Genomic DNA, 16,254 nt, shown 5'->3' with positions numbered 1-16,254 from the left:
TCTTTCCTGGGTGTTAATCAATTTAATCATGTTTGTCTCTGTATGTTGCAGAGCACATCAGAGGCTGAATCCTCCTAACAGAGTATTAATTGGTTCATTTTTGGCTGTTCATTTGGAGCACAGTTTAGAGGTCCTTTCAACACTTCTCCAGTAGCATGAAGAGAAAGTATGTTTCAGGCTGTAGCTCACAGTGCTAAGTTTCACACTCCAAAGAAAAGGTCATCATATTGGTAAAGTGAATCCCACTACCTTTCCCATTACAGAAGTGACAGTGACAAGAAGCCAAAAATAACCTACTATTAGGCATCTCTGAGAGTCAGCACTCTTTAATCTTAGCTATTGAATGGGTAAAGATGGAGTCTATAAGAAATGAGAGTAGATCTTAAAGCTAAATAAACAGAAAACCACAGTTAAGACTCACACAGGTTCTGACAGACTCTGCAATCCACTGCTCTCTGCAGTCTTTTTGAAACACTGCTTCTGCCATAATCTCTGCTCTTGTTTTGCTGATTCTTTTAGTGCATTTAGACTGTGATGCTTCTGGGAATGACATCAGTTACCTCAAAAATGGTGTTGATAGACTTCAGAGACAGCTGCATCTACTGTTTCCTTTCTAGACTACTTGATTTTATTTAATTAAAAATGAAAAGCCCGTGAAGGATTATTTTTATTAAATCTCTCCAGGGCTAGAACTTTGTATAGGGAACCTGGCAGTGGCTGTTCATTTGATATGCTGTGCAGTGCATGGAAAGCAGAGGCTTACCTTGTCTTCATACTGCAGCTCTGTCTCTTTATTTCAAACAGCTGGTGAAATTCCATCACTAGGTTGATTAGACAATTACTTTAAAGTCAACACTGAACAAATACTTTCCTGTAGCTAAGCCCCAAAAGTGGAAACAAACATTGCCCCGCTTGACAAGTGCAGGAGTTTGTTATTGTCAATTACAGCTGACCACAAGTTTAAAATTACTGTTTCCACAAAACTTGAAGAGTATTTTATTTCATTTTATTGATTGAAAAATCCAATTTAAATAGGGAAAGACTGCTACTGTGGCTTTGTTTGAAATGCTTCTTAAAACCACACTGTCTTATGAATATTTGGAGAAAGTAAATGGTTACTGAGATATTTCCAGTTTGATCATAAATGGTTTCAATTAGACATCATGAAGCAAATTGGAAATGTAGAATCTATGTTATGTTAGGGAACAATATATCCTTCACAAAGCATCCTAAAATTAACTTCTCTGTTTAATGCATTAAATTATCCCTAATTGTACATTTGACCGAAGGAGTAAGCCTCTTTTAATCAATCATTGACGTAAAGTCTGTTTGCTTTGCAAAACAGTAGATTGATCAATGCAAACATTGGTATTTCAAGCTAAACTGTGATACATAATACTGTCATTGTGAGTTAGGAATTAGAATCAAATGTAATACTGTTAGAATGCCTGACATCAAGAATTACTGCTGCTGGCATAATTTTTAAGTGTGCTTAGTTTCCTATGGTAAGATGTTTTGCAATCAGAAGTAATAAGACTAGAGATTGACTTCAAACATTCATATTCTGCCGACTTTACATGACTGTGTCTCTACTGGGATAAGAAACCCCTTTCTCTTAACTCTGTCAATGGCCATTCTGGTTACATATTTAATATGAATTTGGGGAAGACACAAGCACTGTTTTTTGTCAAAATCTAGAAGTGTCTCTATTCTGCTCTTAGTATGCCAGAGAGGAACGAGCTCCCTCTTTCTAAACATGACAATGCCAAGGCTCTGCTCAGCATTCCCTTTCTTGGCTTCTCATGATTAATAATCCATACATGCATAAAGTATAGAGTTTACTGTCCCAATTCCTACTGTGATCTTCTGTGCCTGTTTTTATGCCAGATTTTTTACAGACTTATAATTACCCCTGAAAACAAGACCTACCTCTGAAAATTTAATTGGCAAAACTTCAGGATAATTTGTTTTATGTTTTTGCAGTGTGCCAGCAAGGTGAATGGTGGTCTGTACACTACCACTAAAGATTATCCTGATGATGCTGTCCATTTTGCCAGGAGTCATCCACTGATGTATCAGCCGATCAAACCTGTTCATAAGAGGCCAATACTAGTTAAAACAGATGGAAAGTACAATCTTAAACAAATAGCAGTGGACAGAGTGGAAGCTGAAGATGGGCAATATGATGTCTTGTTCATCGGCACAGGTAAATTAAAGAAAGCAGGGAAGACAAATGATTTAATAGGTTTATTTTTTTACCTCAAGGATGAATGAAATTAAGTAGCACATAGTCCAAAAATAAAAAATCAATACAACATTCCTTTTTAACAATCATTCTTTGCATGATTGTATCAGTCTTCACCTTACAGAAGAGATTAATCATTCTAGACACGTGCTTCACTTTGCTGATAACATTGTGTAGAAAAATAATTGAAGGAAAACATTAATAGACCAGAAAGAGAAACTTAAGTATAGGATTCTTTTTTTTTTTTTTTTCCCTTTCTAAAAAAGAACTGTAAATTAAATTCCTGAACAACTGTCCTTATTTTTAATACTTCAGAAGACAACCATGCGTCTGAGCATAGTTCTGAGCTGAAAGCTAAACACTTGAGAGGAATAAAGGTCATATGATTTTCAAAAATATCAGTTCAAGTTACTGGCTTTATTCCCCAGTTTATTTTACACAATTCTGGAGACCACAAGTCTAGCTGATACTGTTAAAAAGAAACTACCAGCTTCCAGATTTAGGTTACAACATAGCTCAAAGAAGGAAGGAGGAAATACACAAATTTCTTAAAAATAAACTGTTAGAAGTTTCCTGCCAAGTTTTCTTGTCTTTCTTTTGTGCCATTTTCATAAGATACAGAGAGCATATTTTAAAAGGATTTTAAAGCATCTACTAAACAAACATGAATAAGGTAAAATATATCATAGAACTGCCCTTACTCTAAGCAAGCAGAGAAAAAGAATACTTTCTTACGGTATTTGAAAAATCAGATGACTTAATAAAATAAGAGGAAAGCCTGGAACTAGACAAGACTTTAGACACATCTAATATGTCTGGAAAAAATCCAAGGATTCATACATTCACATTTTATCAATTTGACAACAGAAGTATCGCAAATCATTTTGACCATTTTGCTTAGGAAAGCAGCTAGAGTGAATTATATTTTACTAATGAAATTCCTCTGATAAGCACATTTCAGTGTTGAGAACATACAAAAGAAGGATGTTTGCAGAATAACAAAGGCTTATTTATATTAGAGCTGTTTTCTAAGCTTTTAAATATCCTCAATATGGTCTCAGTATTGGATTTAGTGTGGACTCTAAAACCTTGTGCCATATGTCACTAATTTCTGTACAGCAGATTTAATAAAGGTGTCTAGATTTTTAGATTTTCCACTTGCATTTGTGATTGAGGTATTATATCAAATACTCTTGTACACAAGTCCTCTGTTCATCAAAGCTGAATCCAAGGGGACTTAAGTGTGTGCTTTAGAGCTGAGCTGGACTGGCACCCAACAGCTGCTTGGTCTTGAAATGTATGAACGCAGGTGACAAGAAATTCCAGCGTAGGAATTTGGGCTTTAGAAACTCTAAAATGAATCCTGCAATGTCTGCTCCAGAAGCACTCACATCAATAAACTCACCATTGTTCTTGGCAATAAAATGTTAGAAAGAGTTAATCTTTTTTTTTTTTTTTTATCTGAGCCCAACACCTTCCATGTAACATAAGTAAACAGGGTCTTACAGCCAAGCAGAAGTTTCCATAGGGTAGCAGTGCAGGATAGAAAGGTTCATCAAAGGCAAAGTCTGAACATCAAGGTTAACTTTCATATGTCTGTCATCAGGATTTGAAGAGCAACTTACCTATGAAAATCAGAGTTTAGAATGTAATTTCTTTTTACTGTTCCATCACAAAATGGATGCCTTTGATTACATATTGTCTTTGAGAAATGGAGTATGACCCCAGTTTAATGGTTCCTCTTTATGTTTGCCCCTTTGATCTTTTGCTGAACTTTTTTCCCAGTGCTTGTCTGCTTAATATTTCCCCTGTAAATCAAAGGTGACTGAAAGTAACAGAAGAAAGGAAGTGATATTTGCCATTGTTGATGACAGATTTTCAGATTAATGGAAGCAAGACTGTTCTAATAATAGTCAGAAAGGCAAAGCTGAAGTGGTGGAAGACCAGATGCTATTCATGTGTTTTAATTTCCTGCAAGAGTTGTAGTGACAGAAAGGCTGATACAGATCCAATGTGCCTTAGACTTTTTGAATATGCACCTTTTTTCTTTGGTTCATCTTCCTTTGATTAACACCTTCAGTTTAACAGCAGCTCAGTGTTTCCCTAGAGGAGGGCAAGAACTCCAGACGATGAATCCCTGAAGGTTTTTGTACTCTTGCCAGGAGGAGCAGAGCTGTTGCCAGCAATTAAGGATAGTTAGTAGTTTCCTAACTACTGTAAACACTCAGATCCTACAATTAAAGCTACTTTACACTCCCTTGCCTTGTTGGACTCAGCTCCTGACTACTCATTTATTTCTCTGAAATATGGTTACCATCTTCGATACTTTTGCACATCACCAAGGGGTTATAACACATAGTTTGAAAAATACAAGTCAGTTAATCATATAGCTCAGGGATGTCTCAGCTGAGTCGTATTTGCCAGGGTCAGATTGTCATATGTGTTTGTATTCTAATCCTCAACAATAACAGCAGTATGCAACTACCTGTACTTACTTATAAATTCCTGTCCATTTAGAATTTAGAAGCTCTAAAATAAACCCTGAAATGTCTGCTCCAGCAAAACTCCCATCAATAAACTCACTGTTTTTCTTGGCAATATAATGTTAGAAAGGATTAATCTTTTTTTTTTTTTTTTTTATCTGAGCCCAACACCTTCTGTGTAACATAAGTAAACACTAAATCTATAAATTCCTATCTATTATCAGTTTGAAGACATCATTTAATGTACTTGAAGGCCATATAAATGTTTCTGCCAATTATAACCTTTAGTTTTGTTTTGTTTTGTTTTTTTAAATTAATTTGCAGATAATGGAGTTGTGCTGAAAGTCATTACAATTTACAATCAAGAGACAGAATCAATGGAAGAAGTGATTCTTGAAGAATTGCAAGTATTCAAGGTGAACAGTGTTGTATATGAAATATATATACAAGTCTTGATTTTTCTGCAGAGTTAAAATGCCTAAAAAAATCTGAGGATAGTCAAATATATAATAGTTGTGTGCAATAAATTTTCTAATGATATAGTTATTTTATGACAGGAAATCTTCATTTTTAAATATTTTTTTTTTCTGAGATCAAGTTATAGCCCAAGTACTGAAGCATATTGTGGCAAAACAGGACTACCGTCTTTCTGCTTACATGCCTGCAGATTATAGTGTGACTTTCAATAAGAAACTTACTGTGTTTTATTTATTTTTCTCTTGTATCCAATTAAGTATTTAAAAGAGTACAACTGCATGCACCAAAATGTGCCTACTACAGTCTTAGAAGCTTAAATGAGGTCCAGATAATAGAAGTCCAATCCTCAGAAAGAGTAAATGAGTTAATCTGTCTTTACAGTGGGCAAACCTGTGTCTTACTGAGTCAAAACTCCATTCTGTTCAACAATAACCCACAGTTAAAGCTCAATATTTGGTATGTAGAAAAGCTAATATAATGACATTCGCTTAGTGAGTATGCACATCATGTCACGTTAGCCACATAAAGTAGGAGGTTAACCTACTTGCAACCATAGGGAAGATCTAACATCCAAATTTAGATATTTAAATATGGTACCTGCATTTAGGCAGTGTAACTATTGACTTGTTGCCTGGGGGAGAAATCACAGAAATTGCCCCAGTTGATAAAGCTGGTTTTCAACAGACTTATTACGGGCTATGCCTTGCCAGTGCTCCAGGAAATCTGATCAGAAGGCAGAGAGGACAATGGGAAAAGAAGGAATTGCTGCTATTTTTATCTTATCTTCAACGAATGTTTTGTTATAAAGAACACTCCACTTATCATTCTCAAGTAGGACAAAAGAGATTCAGTGGTGGCAAGAGCTGATGTCATGTTTGACAGGGAAATTGTAGTGTTCCTGTGGCTCCAATAATCCTGAATTAAGTGTTGGTTGGTTGTTTTTAAATAAACTCTTTTAGAGCAATACTTCTGAAAGTTCCTCACATCTTTCTGTAGAATCAGAAATTAAAGAAACCGAAGTACCTAACAAAGCTGAATATAATAAGTAAACATCAACACTATTTTACCTGATTTATTTTCATAGCAAAAAGATACTATTTTTTCTAAGCAAGGAAATATTTCCTATTTTCTAGGTGCCAATTCCTATTATTTCTATGGAAATCTCTTCAAAAAGGGTAAGTATTTGACAAGTTTGAAATATGAAGATTGTGACTCCAATTTATTGTAGCTATAAACTGCACAGAGATAGATGCATAGATAGACTGCTGGATGTACATCATCTGTAATGAGATCTTGTCTGATAGGTGTAACCCTTTTGTAATAGAAACTTATGATTATATGCTCTGTTCCTTTATGAAACATTTATGGGTTTTCATTCTAATGTTAAATCTCCTTACTTCACACTATCATTCATATCAAAGCAAGTAAAACCCAATCTGTTTCATGAGTTACTGGCATAGTAATCACAGTAGGGATTAGCTTCATGGATATGACAACTCACAGAAAACTTCCTTGTTGATAAATGCAGACAGACTTCAGCCCTATGGGGATATCATTGCAAAAAAAAGCTTTGCTAGCTTTCTCATGTATTCAGTTGCCCATGAAAGGCAGGGCTGTTTGGATCTGACTCCCTTTTGAGTTTCTGTTAGTTTCTGCTAATATAAACACCCAATTTTTTGCTCTTGTAGGTAGATTGTGATCTGTACCATATCATAGATGTCCATACCATATCACATCAGGTTGGAACCATTATGAACATCCCAGGATAGTTATATCTTCTTATATCTTAGACGTCTGACACAATACAGGTGCACATAAAGGTAGTGAAACACAAGTAACAAAGAATGAAAGTGCACTAATAGGATATGTGAGCATGCCCCAAAAGAATATTTTAGTCTTGGTGTCCAGTCAACTTACATTATTTCTGCAGGTAATGCAGAAAGACAAACTCCTCTGATGGTGTTTCAGAGGAGGATCTTAGGTGTAAGCATTCTGAATTATTTCCCAGATCAATCTATTTTTTTCCCATGGACTGTGAAAACAGCTCTGGATTGTCTGATACGGCACCTAAGTGATTATTTGGAGAAAGACTTCAGTGTCATTTCAGATATTTGCCTTACTTTAGCTCTCAGAGAAATGTTATGGTAAAAGGATTGTGTTGGAAGAGTAAAAAGGAGATACTCTATAAAAACTGTAGTCTTCCTCTGTTACATCCAGCTCCCAAGAGGACTTCTAACTCTAATAATTCAAGAAGTTATCTGGAAAATGTGGAGAGAATTGTAAAAAAGATGCCAAAGCAGTTCAGCAGTTGAAGAACAAATCTTTCTGTGAGAAATAAAAGTAGCTTAATGTCTTCAAGATATGAGATAAAAGTCAGAAAGAACAGGATAGCCAGATATAAAATTTTACCCAATTAAGTGACTTTCTAGTGTATGTGTATAGCCATTCTTGAACATTGAGAGCAAAGCAATATCAACATTAAATAGACAAGTTCATTTTGTTGAACATAGATAATCTTGAAATAGGATGCAGTTTTTTGACACTGAGAATAATAAAACATTGGAATGCATGTTAAGGACAAGGTTGGCACCAAGTCATTTCGTCTTTAAAATGAGACCTGTAAGCAGAAGTATCACTTAGATTAGTTTATGTGAAAAAAGTTATGTAGCTTCTCTGCTCAAGCATTTTGGCTCGTCTCTATTAACCTTGGAGTTTGTGAGCCTGTGGAGACCTCCTTGCTATCTTTGTCTCAATATCCTTATAACACTAACCAATCTTCACTAAGTCAGTGGTACAATAAAATACGTTTCAGGGCTGAGCTAGTTATCTGCAAAGTCTGGGAAGGAACGTTCTTCTTTGATGTTCGGTTGGCTAGATAGCAGATGATTTTTGCCCTCCTTTGATGAACCAAGACAGTGTAGTCTCTACCCCTGTTATAAGATGAAAGAGAAAAATCTCATCTCGTATGTCTCATTGAAAGTGTTGGTCATGTCTTCTGGGACAATCACACTGCAGCCTTTGTAGACAAGAAAGAATTCCCCTCCAACAAGGATCCTAGGTTTCTTCTTCATTCCAATTGGCAGACTGAGTTCCTGCTACTATCATCTGGTTTATCTCAGCTGAAAAAGTCGTCAAGCATTTCTTTTACCAACTTCTCCTAGTCTCTTCCTCTGGCATTTCTAAGAGTAAAATTTTTGTGACCTAAACAGATACAGAAGGTGTAATTGGAACAAAAATGAACCATCTGGATTAAATTTCTTGTTTTGTGATAGGCAAACTAGACTAAATAAACTGCCTGTATTTTCCATCTTTAAGAATTTTAAAATATCAGATTTCAAAAGCTTTGTCTAAAAGTGGGAATTATGGACTAAGTTTGGTCATTAGGATAAGCACAGTTTAGGTGTTCGTTAGGAATCTTTTTTCTAGCAGGTAAAACCATGGACATGAGCTTTGCATAAGCAGTTCCTATTATAGTGTACACTGCCTATTTCGGTGTTCACTCCATTTACATTCACCAGCAACAATATTTTTTATCAAATCCCTGTAAAATCAAGCTATTCTTTTGTGACTTTATTATGCCAGCAACTCATGAATCTGATCATCTCACTTGATTTGAAAAGGACATTTCTGTGAACTCAGAAGATTCAAACAGTCTTAGCATTAATACTGAAATAAACCCAAATGCTACAAATAAATATTAAAAAAGTAGATTGTGATCAGTTAATTTGTAAGGAAGGACTGAATAGCACCAAGAAAAAAAATATTTATCTATCTCGTGCACTGAGGGATTATAAAAATCAGTACTATTGTGCATGTGTATATATGACCATATTGCAGGTAGCCACATGAGCAATTAAATTTACTTGATAACTCCCATTTTAAGATTGAGGTTGCTTAAAACTTTTGCAAATTTGAACTTCTTTGTTTCAAGTCTTTCATGGCAAGTATTTTTTTGCAGATCAGTTAGGTGACAGAGAATTGTAAAGAGGGAGGCATTGGGAACTATCTTGAGGAAGAAAAAGAAACTTAAGCCTGTGACTATTCAAACACATAGTTTACAAAACTGAAGCTTCAGACACCAGGAAATAAACTTATTCATTTTACCTTCTTTCTGTTCCTCTATCTTTATTCAGGAGACTTTCGCCTGTAATCAGATATTTTCCTACAGAGTAATTCTGCCTCCCTCAGGACACAGGCTGGATGCACATCTAAAATTTTTTAATAATTCCATTGGTAACAGAAGTTTTAGTGGATGTTCTAGGAATTTATTCATACGAGGTGTATTTTTTTCCAGCAACAGCTCTACGTTGGATCTGAGTCAGTCATAGCGCAAGTGAAGTTCCACCAGTGTGACATGTACGGCACCGCCTGTGCGGACTGCTGCCTCGCTCGAGATCCGTACTGTGCTTGGGATGGGATCTCCTGCTCCCGATACTATCCCACAGGAATGCAAGCCAAGAGGTGAGAACTGCTGCGTTCTGTGATATCCTTTTGTAAAAAATAGCTACTACTACAGAGTTCCTACTGCAGCACAAAGTACTTCATATCTCCCCTTAATAAAAGTAGCTGAGCAGTTAGAAGATATGTCAACTGCTGATTTATTAGCACAACTATAGGGGATTGCAAAGGACCCGGATTAACATGATGGTATAAACTGCAATACCAGTTTATGAATGAAGAATTTATGAATTAAGTCACTTAGTAATTATTTGCAGTTAAGTTTTAAACAAACCTCAGTTGCCTTACACATCTTTTGGTGTGCAGACGAAAGATTCTTTACAACATGAGAGACCTATTTTGGTAGTATTAGACCGCAAATATATCACACTGCAATGACATATACAACAGAATTAAAAAAAACACAACAAAACAAAGCAATGAAGACTCTGTGTTAATAGTCAAAGATCTTCACCAGCAAAAATGAAACCAGAGTGTCTGCAAAAGCTAAGGTTAGGCTTAGGCTTTCTCCAGTGAATTTATAAAGACAAGATACCCTAGAGGCCAGTTCAAAGCAAGAACTTAATTTAGGTTCTTTGATTTTTCCCTTGGGAAGAATTCTCCTCTCTCTCACCATTCACTTATTCATGGCTCTTGGCCTTCAGTCTTTTGTGCAGTCATTTCCCATATACCTGTCCTCTTCCCTTCCCTCTCAAACCTAGGTTCTCCAATTCATCTACACAGATACCTGATCAAGCATCTAGAACATGTGTATTTTAATCCATACCTTTTCACAAGACTTTGAGTCAGTGAAGAGAGTAATTTCTAGCCTTAGCCAGCAAAACATTGGTAATGTATAATTCAAATCCTTTCTGTGGCTTTTTTACAATTACTGTTTCTGCAAATACATGTTTGTATATGTTAGACCTACATGGACTGCAAGGATTAGAATCAATTGAGTAACTTCTGGAGACAGTTTTGAAAACTAGTGGAGATGGTTCAGACAAAACCAAGTCACAGTATCCCAAATTGATTATTCTTTCTTAAGGAAAATCAGGATTTTTAATTTTATTTTTTCATCTTGTCCTGCACAACTTATCTTTCCATGAACACGAATGTACTCAAACAAATGCACTGCTGACTATAGTCAGGCACAACAGACATTTCTCTGGATTTTTCTAAAAGGTAATAAACAGAGAAAACATGGGGTAACCTGAATTTTTCGGTAGGGCAAATTAAAATATAAAAATGAGAATACAGCCAGTGACTCAGCATAATTAAGAATCTCTTGGACTTATTACACTAAAGAATAGGTTAAACCAAGTTAGAAATCTGCACCACTTTTACAAGCAGGACTGCATATTCTTCTCATGCTTCTTGCTATCAGACCTAAGGGAGGAAGTGGGCTCTTGTAATCTGCTCAATGTGAGAAGAACCTGGCTAAAATTTTTAGGCCTCTGATTAAGAAAGATAAGCAGCTCTATAGTGGGCCAGAGAGATTAATTTCCTACACTGTAAATAGAAACCGCAGTACCATAATTATAAAGCATATGGGTTACTCATCTAATGATGTAAAAGTCATTTAGGGAAGATGGGGCTTAAAGAATTTCCCAGCAGCCCTCTAGGACTGTATCAGCATTTGCGTTGTTCTGCAGGCTCCTTATTGTCTAAGAAAAGATAAGAGAAACTCACTGGGTCCTGAACCCTGTTGTACATTTTTAACATACTTCTCACCTATGACAATTTCCAGAGTAGCAGCCCTTAAGTCTCCTGACACACGCATTTATCCAGGGTTGAGTGATATAGGCAGCACCCCAGGCACCTTCCTGTGCCTTACCTCCCCAACATTCAGCAGATCAGTCTCTAAAAGAAGAAAATGCTGTTATCACTCTCCTTCACTTAAGATAAGAACTGTACCAGTGGAGAAGGGATTTGCACTCAATTAAATGTTCTTGAAGTCTGCACAACTTGTTTTACATATAAGAGTTTGGGGAACTGCCAGCAAGAACTAATAAAGTTGAGAGGGATGGGTGGCATTTGCTTTGTTCACTTTAACTCATAGCTGAAGCTCAGAGCATTTTAAAATTATGAGCTTACACTGACTGTGTGGTACATGGAGAGGCAGGGAGAGCTACTCAGGACGTGTATGGAAGTTGTTTTAAGTTGCCTGCAGCTGGATTCCAGGCAGAGAGCACTGCTGGAAAGGCATGTCTCGGTAAACTACCTGGAATTTTCCAAGTGACCCTGAGCAAGCAATAAGCCTGCCACAGCTGCCCTGGGCTCCAGATAGAATTAATGCCACATCCCAGAGCATACACATCTTGATTTGACCTTGTCTCAGGGCCCCAGATTTCTAATCAAGCTGTACAGGGTAGTACAAGAAATGTGGGTACAAGGGGCATTGGAGAGCACTTCTTCCCCCCATTCCTGACAACCCTCACTTCATCAGGACATATGGAGCTATGCCTTACATTACAGTTCACTTGAACTGGCTTTAATATGACCTCTACCTGCTCAAATGTGTCCCTCGTACAGTACGTTTAGGTGGGCTTTTGACTTGTAAGAGCAGCCCTGCTAGTGCAGTAAGACCACGGCTAAAAGCTCATTTTGATTCCACTCCTACTGATGAAGAGTAGAACTGAAGCAGGGATGTACAGTGTGTCCCCCCCACTTTGATTCAACTGCTCTCTGCTTCAGATCTTAATGCCTACAAGGTATGACAAGTATTTTGAGAAACGCAAAATAGAAAAACTGTAGACTCAGGCATGTACAGAGAGAACTGCAACATAAATACAAAAACCCCTCTGCTCGAGATCTGGTACTAACATGTTGAATTTTGGAAGCCTATATTTTAATTCAAATTGCAAATGCATAGCCTGAATACTTAATTAGATATAGGATTTAATTAAAGACAAATAAAAAACAAGCCTAAAATCCCATATATTGGTGCTGGCAGTGCAGCATACTACAGTGTCACAGTAGTTACGGGTGTACAGCTCCTGCATACTGCAAATACTTAAGGTGCTAGATGGGAACTATATTGCATTAAACTTCCATGAAGTATGCTTGAGAAAGCAGAGGGGTCCAGGAGTTAAATAAATGCTTTAGTTCACTATTACATCTGCAATCTGATTTAGAGAGATTCAATTTTTATCTGAACAAGCACTAAATTCTACAAGTAAGATTCTTTGCTATGCCAGCTCACCATCCATGTTGAGAAAGGGCTGAAGTAATCTTAAAATTTCTTTCAGCTTGGGTAGGTCTGGTAACCTGCGATTCCTTAGCTAATTTTAAGAAGCTGATAGTTGCCCTCCTGCCTCCTCTCCCTCTCTGGCCTCGCTCTCCACCACTTTACCTCATCTATCCTTGGGAAATAATAAAGAAACATGGAGATGATAATGATGACAACTGTACTGTTTTCTTGCAGATCATTTTTACTAAGTTCCAGAAAGCACAGTTACAGGCTGAAATCTAAATTCATGAAATTGTAGATTGCAAAAGACAATTCCATATATTCAGTACATTTGCTAGTCACTGAAAATTGTTCCTTATAGTAGTTTATCTCAGGAATTGTCTGGTACTCTATTATTCATGGAATTCTGAATGAAAAGTTTTCTAAGAAAATATAACAAATATGAGACTATTTGTGAAATAGGTTTATCTATCTTCCAGCATTTCTCTCTCTCTTTTGGCAACTCTCCTTACTTTTTCCTTCTCTTCAAAAAAGTAGTATGTGAAGGCACTGATAAATGTATCTTCCCCAGTCTTTATGCTCACAACAGTAAAATTCCATCAAACAAACATTTCTCTTTCTTGAAAGGTTTTAACAACTGGAGAAATATCCTATCTTACAGGACTAGCATTTTTTTAGATCTACAATGATATTCAGGAACTAAAGAGTAAATAGTACATGCCTGCTACCTGTCTTATTCCTGCTAGATAGGGCTACTGGGCCTGACACCAGCGGGATTTTCTTGTTTGTTTTTTTCAAGGCTAACGTCTATAGTATTTGTGTATATTTGTGCAAGAAAATGTCTCTTCTGAATAATCTGTATACACAGGTATGAAAAGTTGGTAGCAGCATTATTCAACACTGACACTTCACAGAGTTATCAATAAGCATGGCTGCAGCATCTATATATTAATTGAGAACTCCCAGGACATGATAAATCCCTGTTGATATCTCAGATGCTCAGTTTTTGTTTAATAATATGCATGTATTTTTAGTGCTTCTGCCTAAAAGGCCCAACGCAGTCCCCACTGAATTTGCAGGTTCCCCTGAAACAATGACAAAACATCAGTTCTGCTCGGAATATCAGTAAAAGTTAAAGCTGTGCTCTTGGTCCACTAGCATCACTGGATCATATGTCCATATGGGTGACAGAACTCAGAAAATTATGGCTGTCTGCTTCCAGTTTAGAGATATGATGAATAACATCCATAGTCAATATCTTTAAATAGTGTAAATCTACATAGTTTCTGTAAATTCAATTTGTGTCAAAAAAAAAATTCTCTTTTGTCTTCACATAACACTGGAGAAAAGCATGATTTAAGTAGTAAATGCAATGAATAACAAAACTGTTTGGCTTTGCTTGTTTCTATCATATATAATTTATACTGTACACATACCTGCTGTGTAAGATTTGCTATATTACATATTTTTGTTAATTTGTTATGTATGGCATGAGTAATACTGTGTAGAATTATTTTTTATGCAAATACAGAAAAGGTATCCTTATTATAACTAAATTTCAGGATGTTGAAAATACTACATCTGGAAAGATATGACATTCCAATAGGGTCTTTCATTTCTCTAGTAAGCAATCTTTATTTTATTTATCAGGACACTCAGAGAAAAAAGTTACCATATAAAAACATAATTCTTCTGGGAATGCACCATACAATTATGGTTTCATTATTTTTCTGTAAATGTATCTAAAAAATTCAAAGCCCAAAACCGACAACAATTTTTCTCTCAAAAGCAATTGCATTTTTTCTAGGTCACAGCCAGGGCTTCCAGGTTCTGACCACAGTTCTGCCAATAGCTCCCTTTCTAGACATAGGCAAATCATGAATGTGTCTGTTTTCCTATTGAGAAGAATGAGCTTAATAACTGCCTGCCACACAGATGTTATAGAATAAAGTATTTTCTCTACACTTTGAGATTTCCAAGTGAAAAAAATACATGAGTGAAGGATAAAAGAACTACCATTCACATACATGGTAAACTGTTCTAAACTAAAAAAAAAAAAAAGGAAATTTCCTTGACTTACATAGAGAGAGAACCCAAAGACAGTCTAAAGGTCCCTTGGTCTCTTCCTAGCACTGAATGTTGCCCAGCTGTTCCAGAGGATCTTGGTTAGGTATTTATACATCAATGTAGTTATGTATAACTGGACACATAGTTGTGCCTCTTCTCCAGACATGTTTCTTTTTTTCAGACATGTGATTCCCAACAGGTTGAGTAGAGAAAAAATACTTCTCACAACAATGCTAAATTTTTAAGAATCAACCTTTAGCTTCTTATGATTTTAATGAATTCCACTGTAGCATAAACCTAACAATCTGCAAGCTAAACATGTCATCTCAAACAGTTCAATTTTTTCCTCTCCAGACGTTTCCGCAGACAAGATGTTCGACATGGAAATGCAGTGCAGCAGTGTTTTGGCCAGCAGTTCATTGGTAATCTACACTTATAAAATTGCTAGCAAATGCCTTGAGCAGAGAACACAGACTTTGCCAAGAATATGAACCAGACTATGATCTCACCTGATTTTTTTTTACTGGCATATTCCTATAAGAAGTTATAAAAGTCATGAGTATGAGCCCATGTCATCCAGGTCTAAGAATGACTTTGTTTTGATGGCAAATCAGATGTATCCCATAGCGTTCGGGTAGTCCTGCAGCCTTGTCATTCAGATGAGAGTTGTTGCTAATGCATCTCAGGGGCTTCCAACAGAAACACAAGTGGAAAGATGGGGCAGGGATAAGAAATAACAGGGCTGTATCCTGAAAAGAATATGAAACACTGCTAAGACACTCAGCCAGAATTGAAGGGACTCCACAGCACAGACATGGGTAATGACATGTCAGAACACAAATGTGTATTTATGATCATTATCAAGATTTGTCCTAAAGAAAAGATAGATTATTGTGTCTAATGCTGTTGTCTGAACCTTGGAAAGTGATGATTTCAAACACTGGTATTGGGAATGGAAAAGAGACAGAAAAGAGTTGCCTGGACATCCTCAGGATTTTGCAGGATAACACCCAATACACTTATAGAAGAAAAACATAAAATATAAAAGGTTCTTTTAGATAGATAGCCAGAGAAAGGATATTTTAGATATTAAATATTAGATAGGTATTTTACCAGATAAAGCTTAATTAAATCAGAAGTCCATTGGAGGATATAGTAGATTTTGTAAAAGTATATTCTAATGTGAATTAGCAATTAATTATACAGTAAGTTTGAAATGCAACAGAGGAATTACAATGAAAGCAAATGCTGTAATTTTTAGGGTCTAAAACTGGTTGATCTGAAGAATATTTCTCACTACTACAGAATAAGATGAATTCATTAATAAGGCAATTGGTCTCTTCCAGTGTAAC

General features: G+C 36.2%; 1 protein-coding gene across 1 annotated transcript in view; it reads left to right on the top strand.

Annotated features, from left to right (window-relative positions):
• The window catches only part of SEMA3E (semaphorin 3E), a 152,754-nt gene that overhangs the window by 128,646 nt on the left and 7,854 nt on the right, over positions 1-16,254 (top strand). Inside the window, exons 11-15 of the mRNA XM_032985235.2 lie at positions 1,984-2,206; positions 5,053-5,144; positions 6,339-6,380; positions 9,500-9,666; positions 15,257-15,324. Coding sequence (XP_032841126.2) covers positions 1,984-2,206; positions 5,053-5,144; positions 6,339-6,380; positions 9,500-9,666; positions 15,257-15,324 — 592 coding nt within the window. The remainder of the gene's footprint in view (positions 1-1,983; positions 2,207-5,052; positions 5,145-6,338; positions 6,381-9,499; positions 9,667-15,256; positions 15,325-16,254) is intronic.

Source organism: Tyto alba, unplaced genomic scaffold, assembly GCF_018691265.1.
Source record: "Tyto alba isolate M040663 unplaced genomic scaffold, T.alba_DEE_v4.0 Super-Scaffold_2, whole genome shotgun sequence".
Lineage (NCBI taxonomy): Eukaryota > Metazoa > Chordata > Aves > Strigiformes > Tytonidae > Tyto > Tyto alba.
The sequence above is the reverse complement of the archived record's forward strand: the minus strand, read 5'-3'. Positions and strand labels throughout refer to the sequence as shown.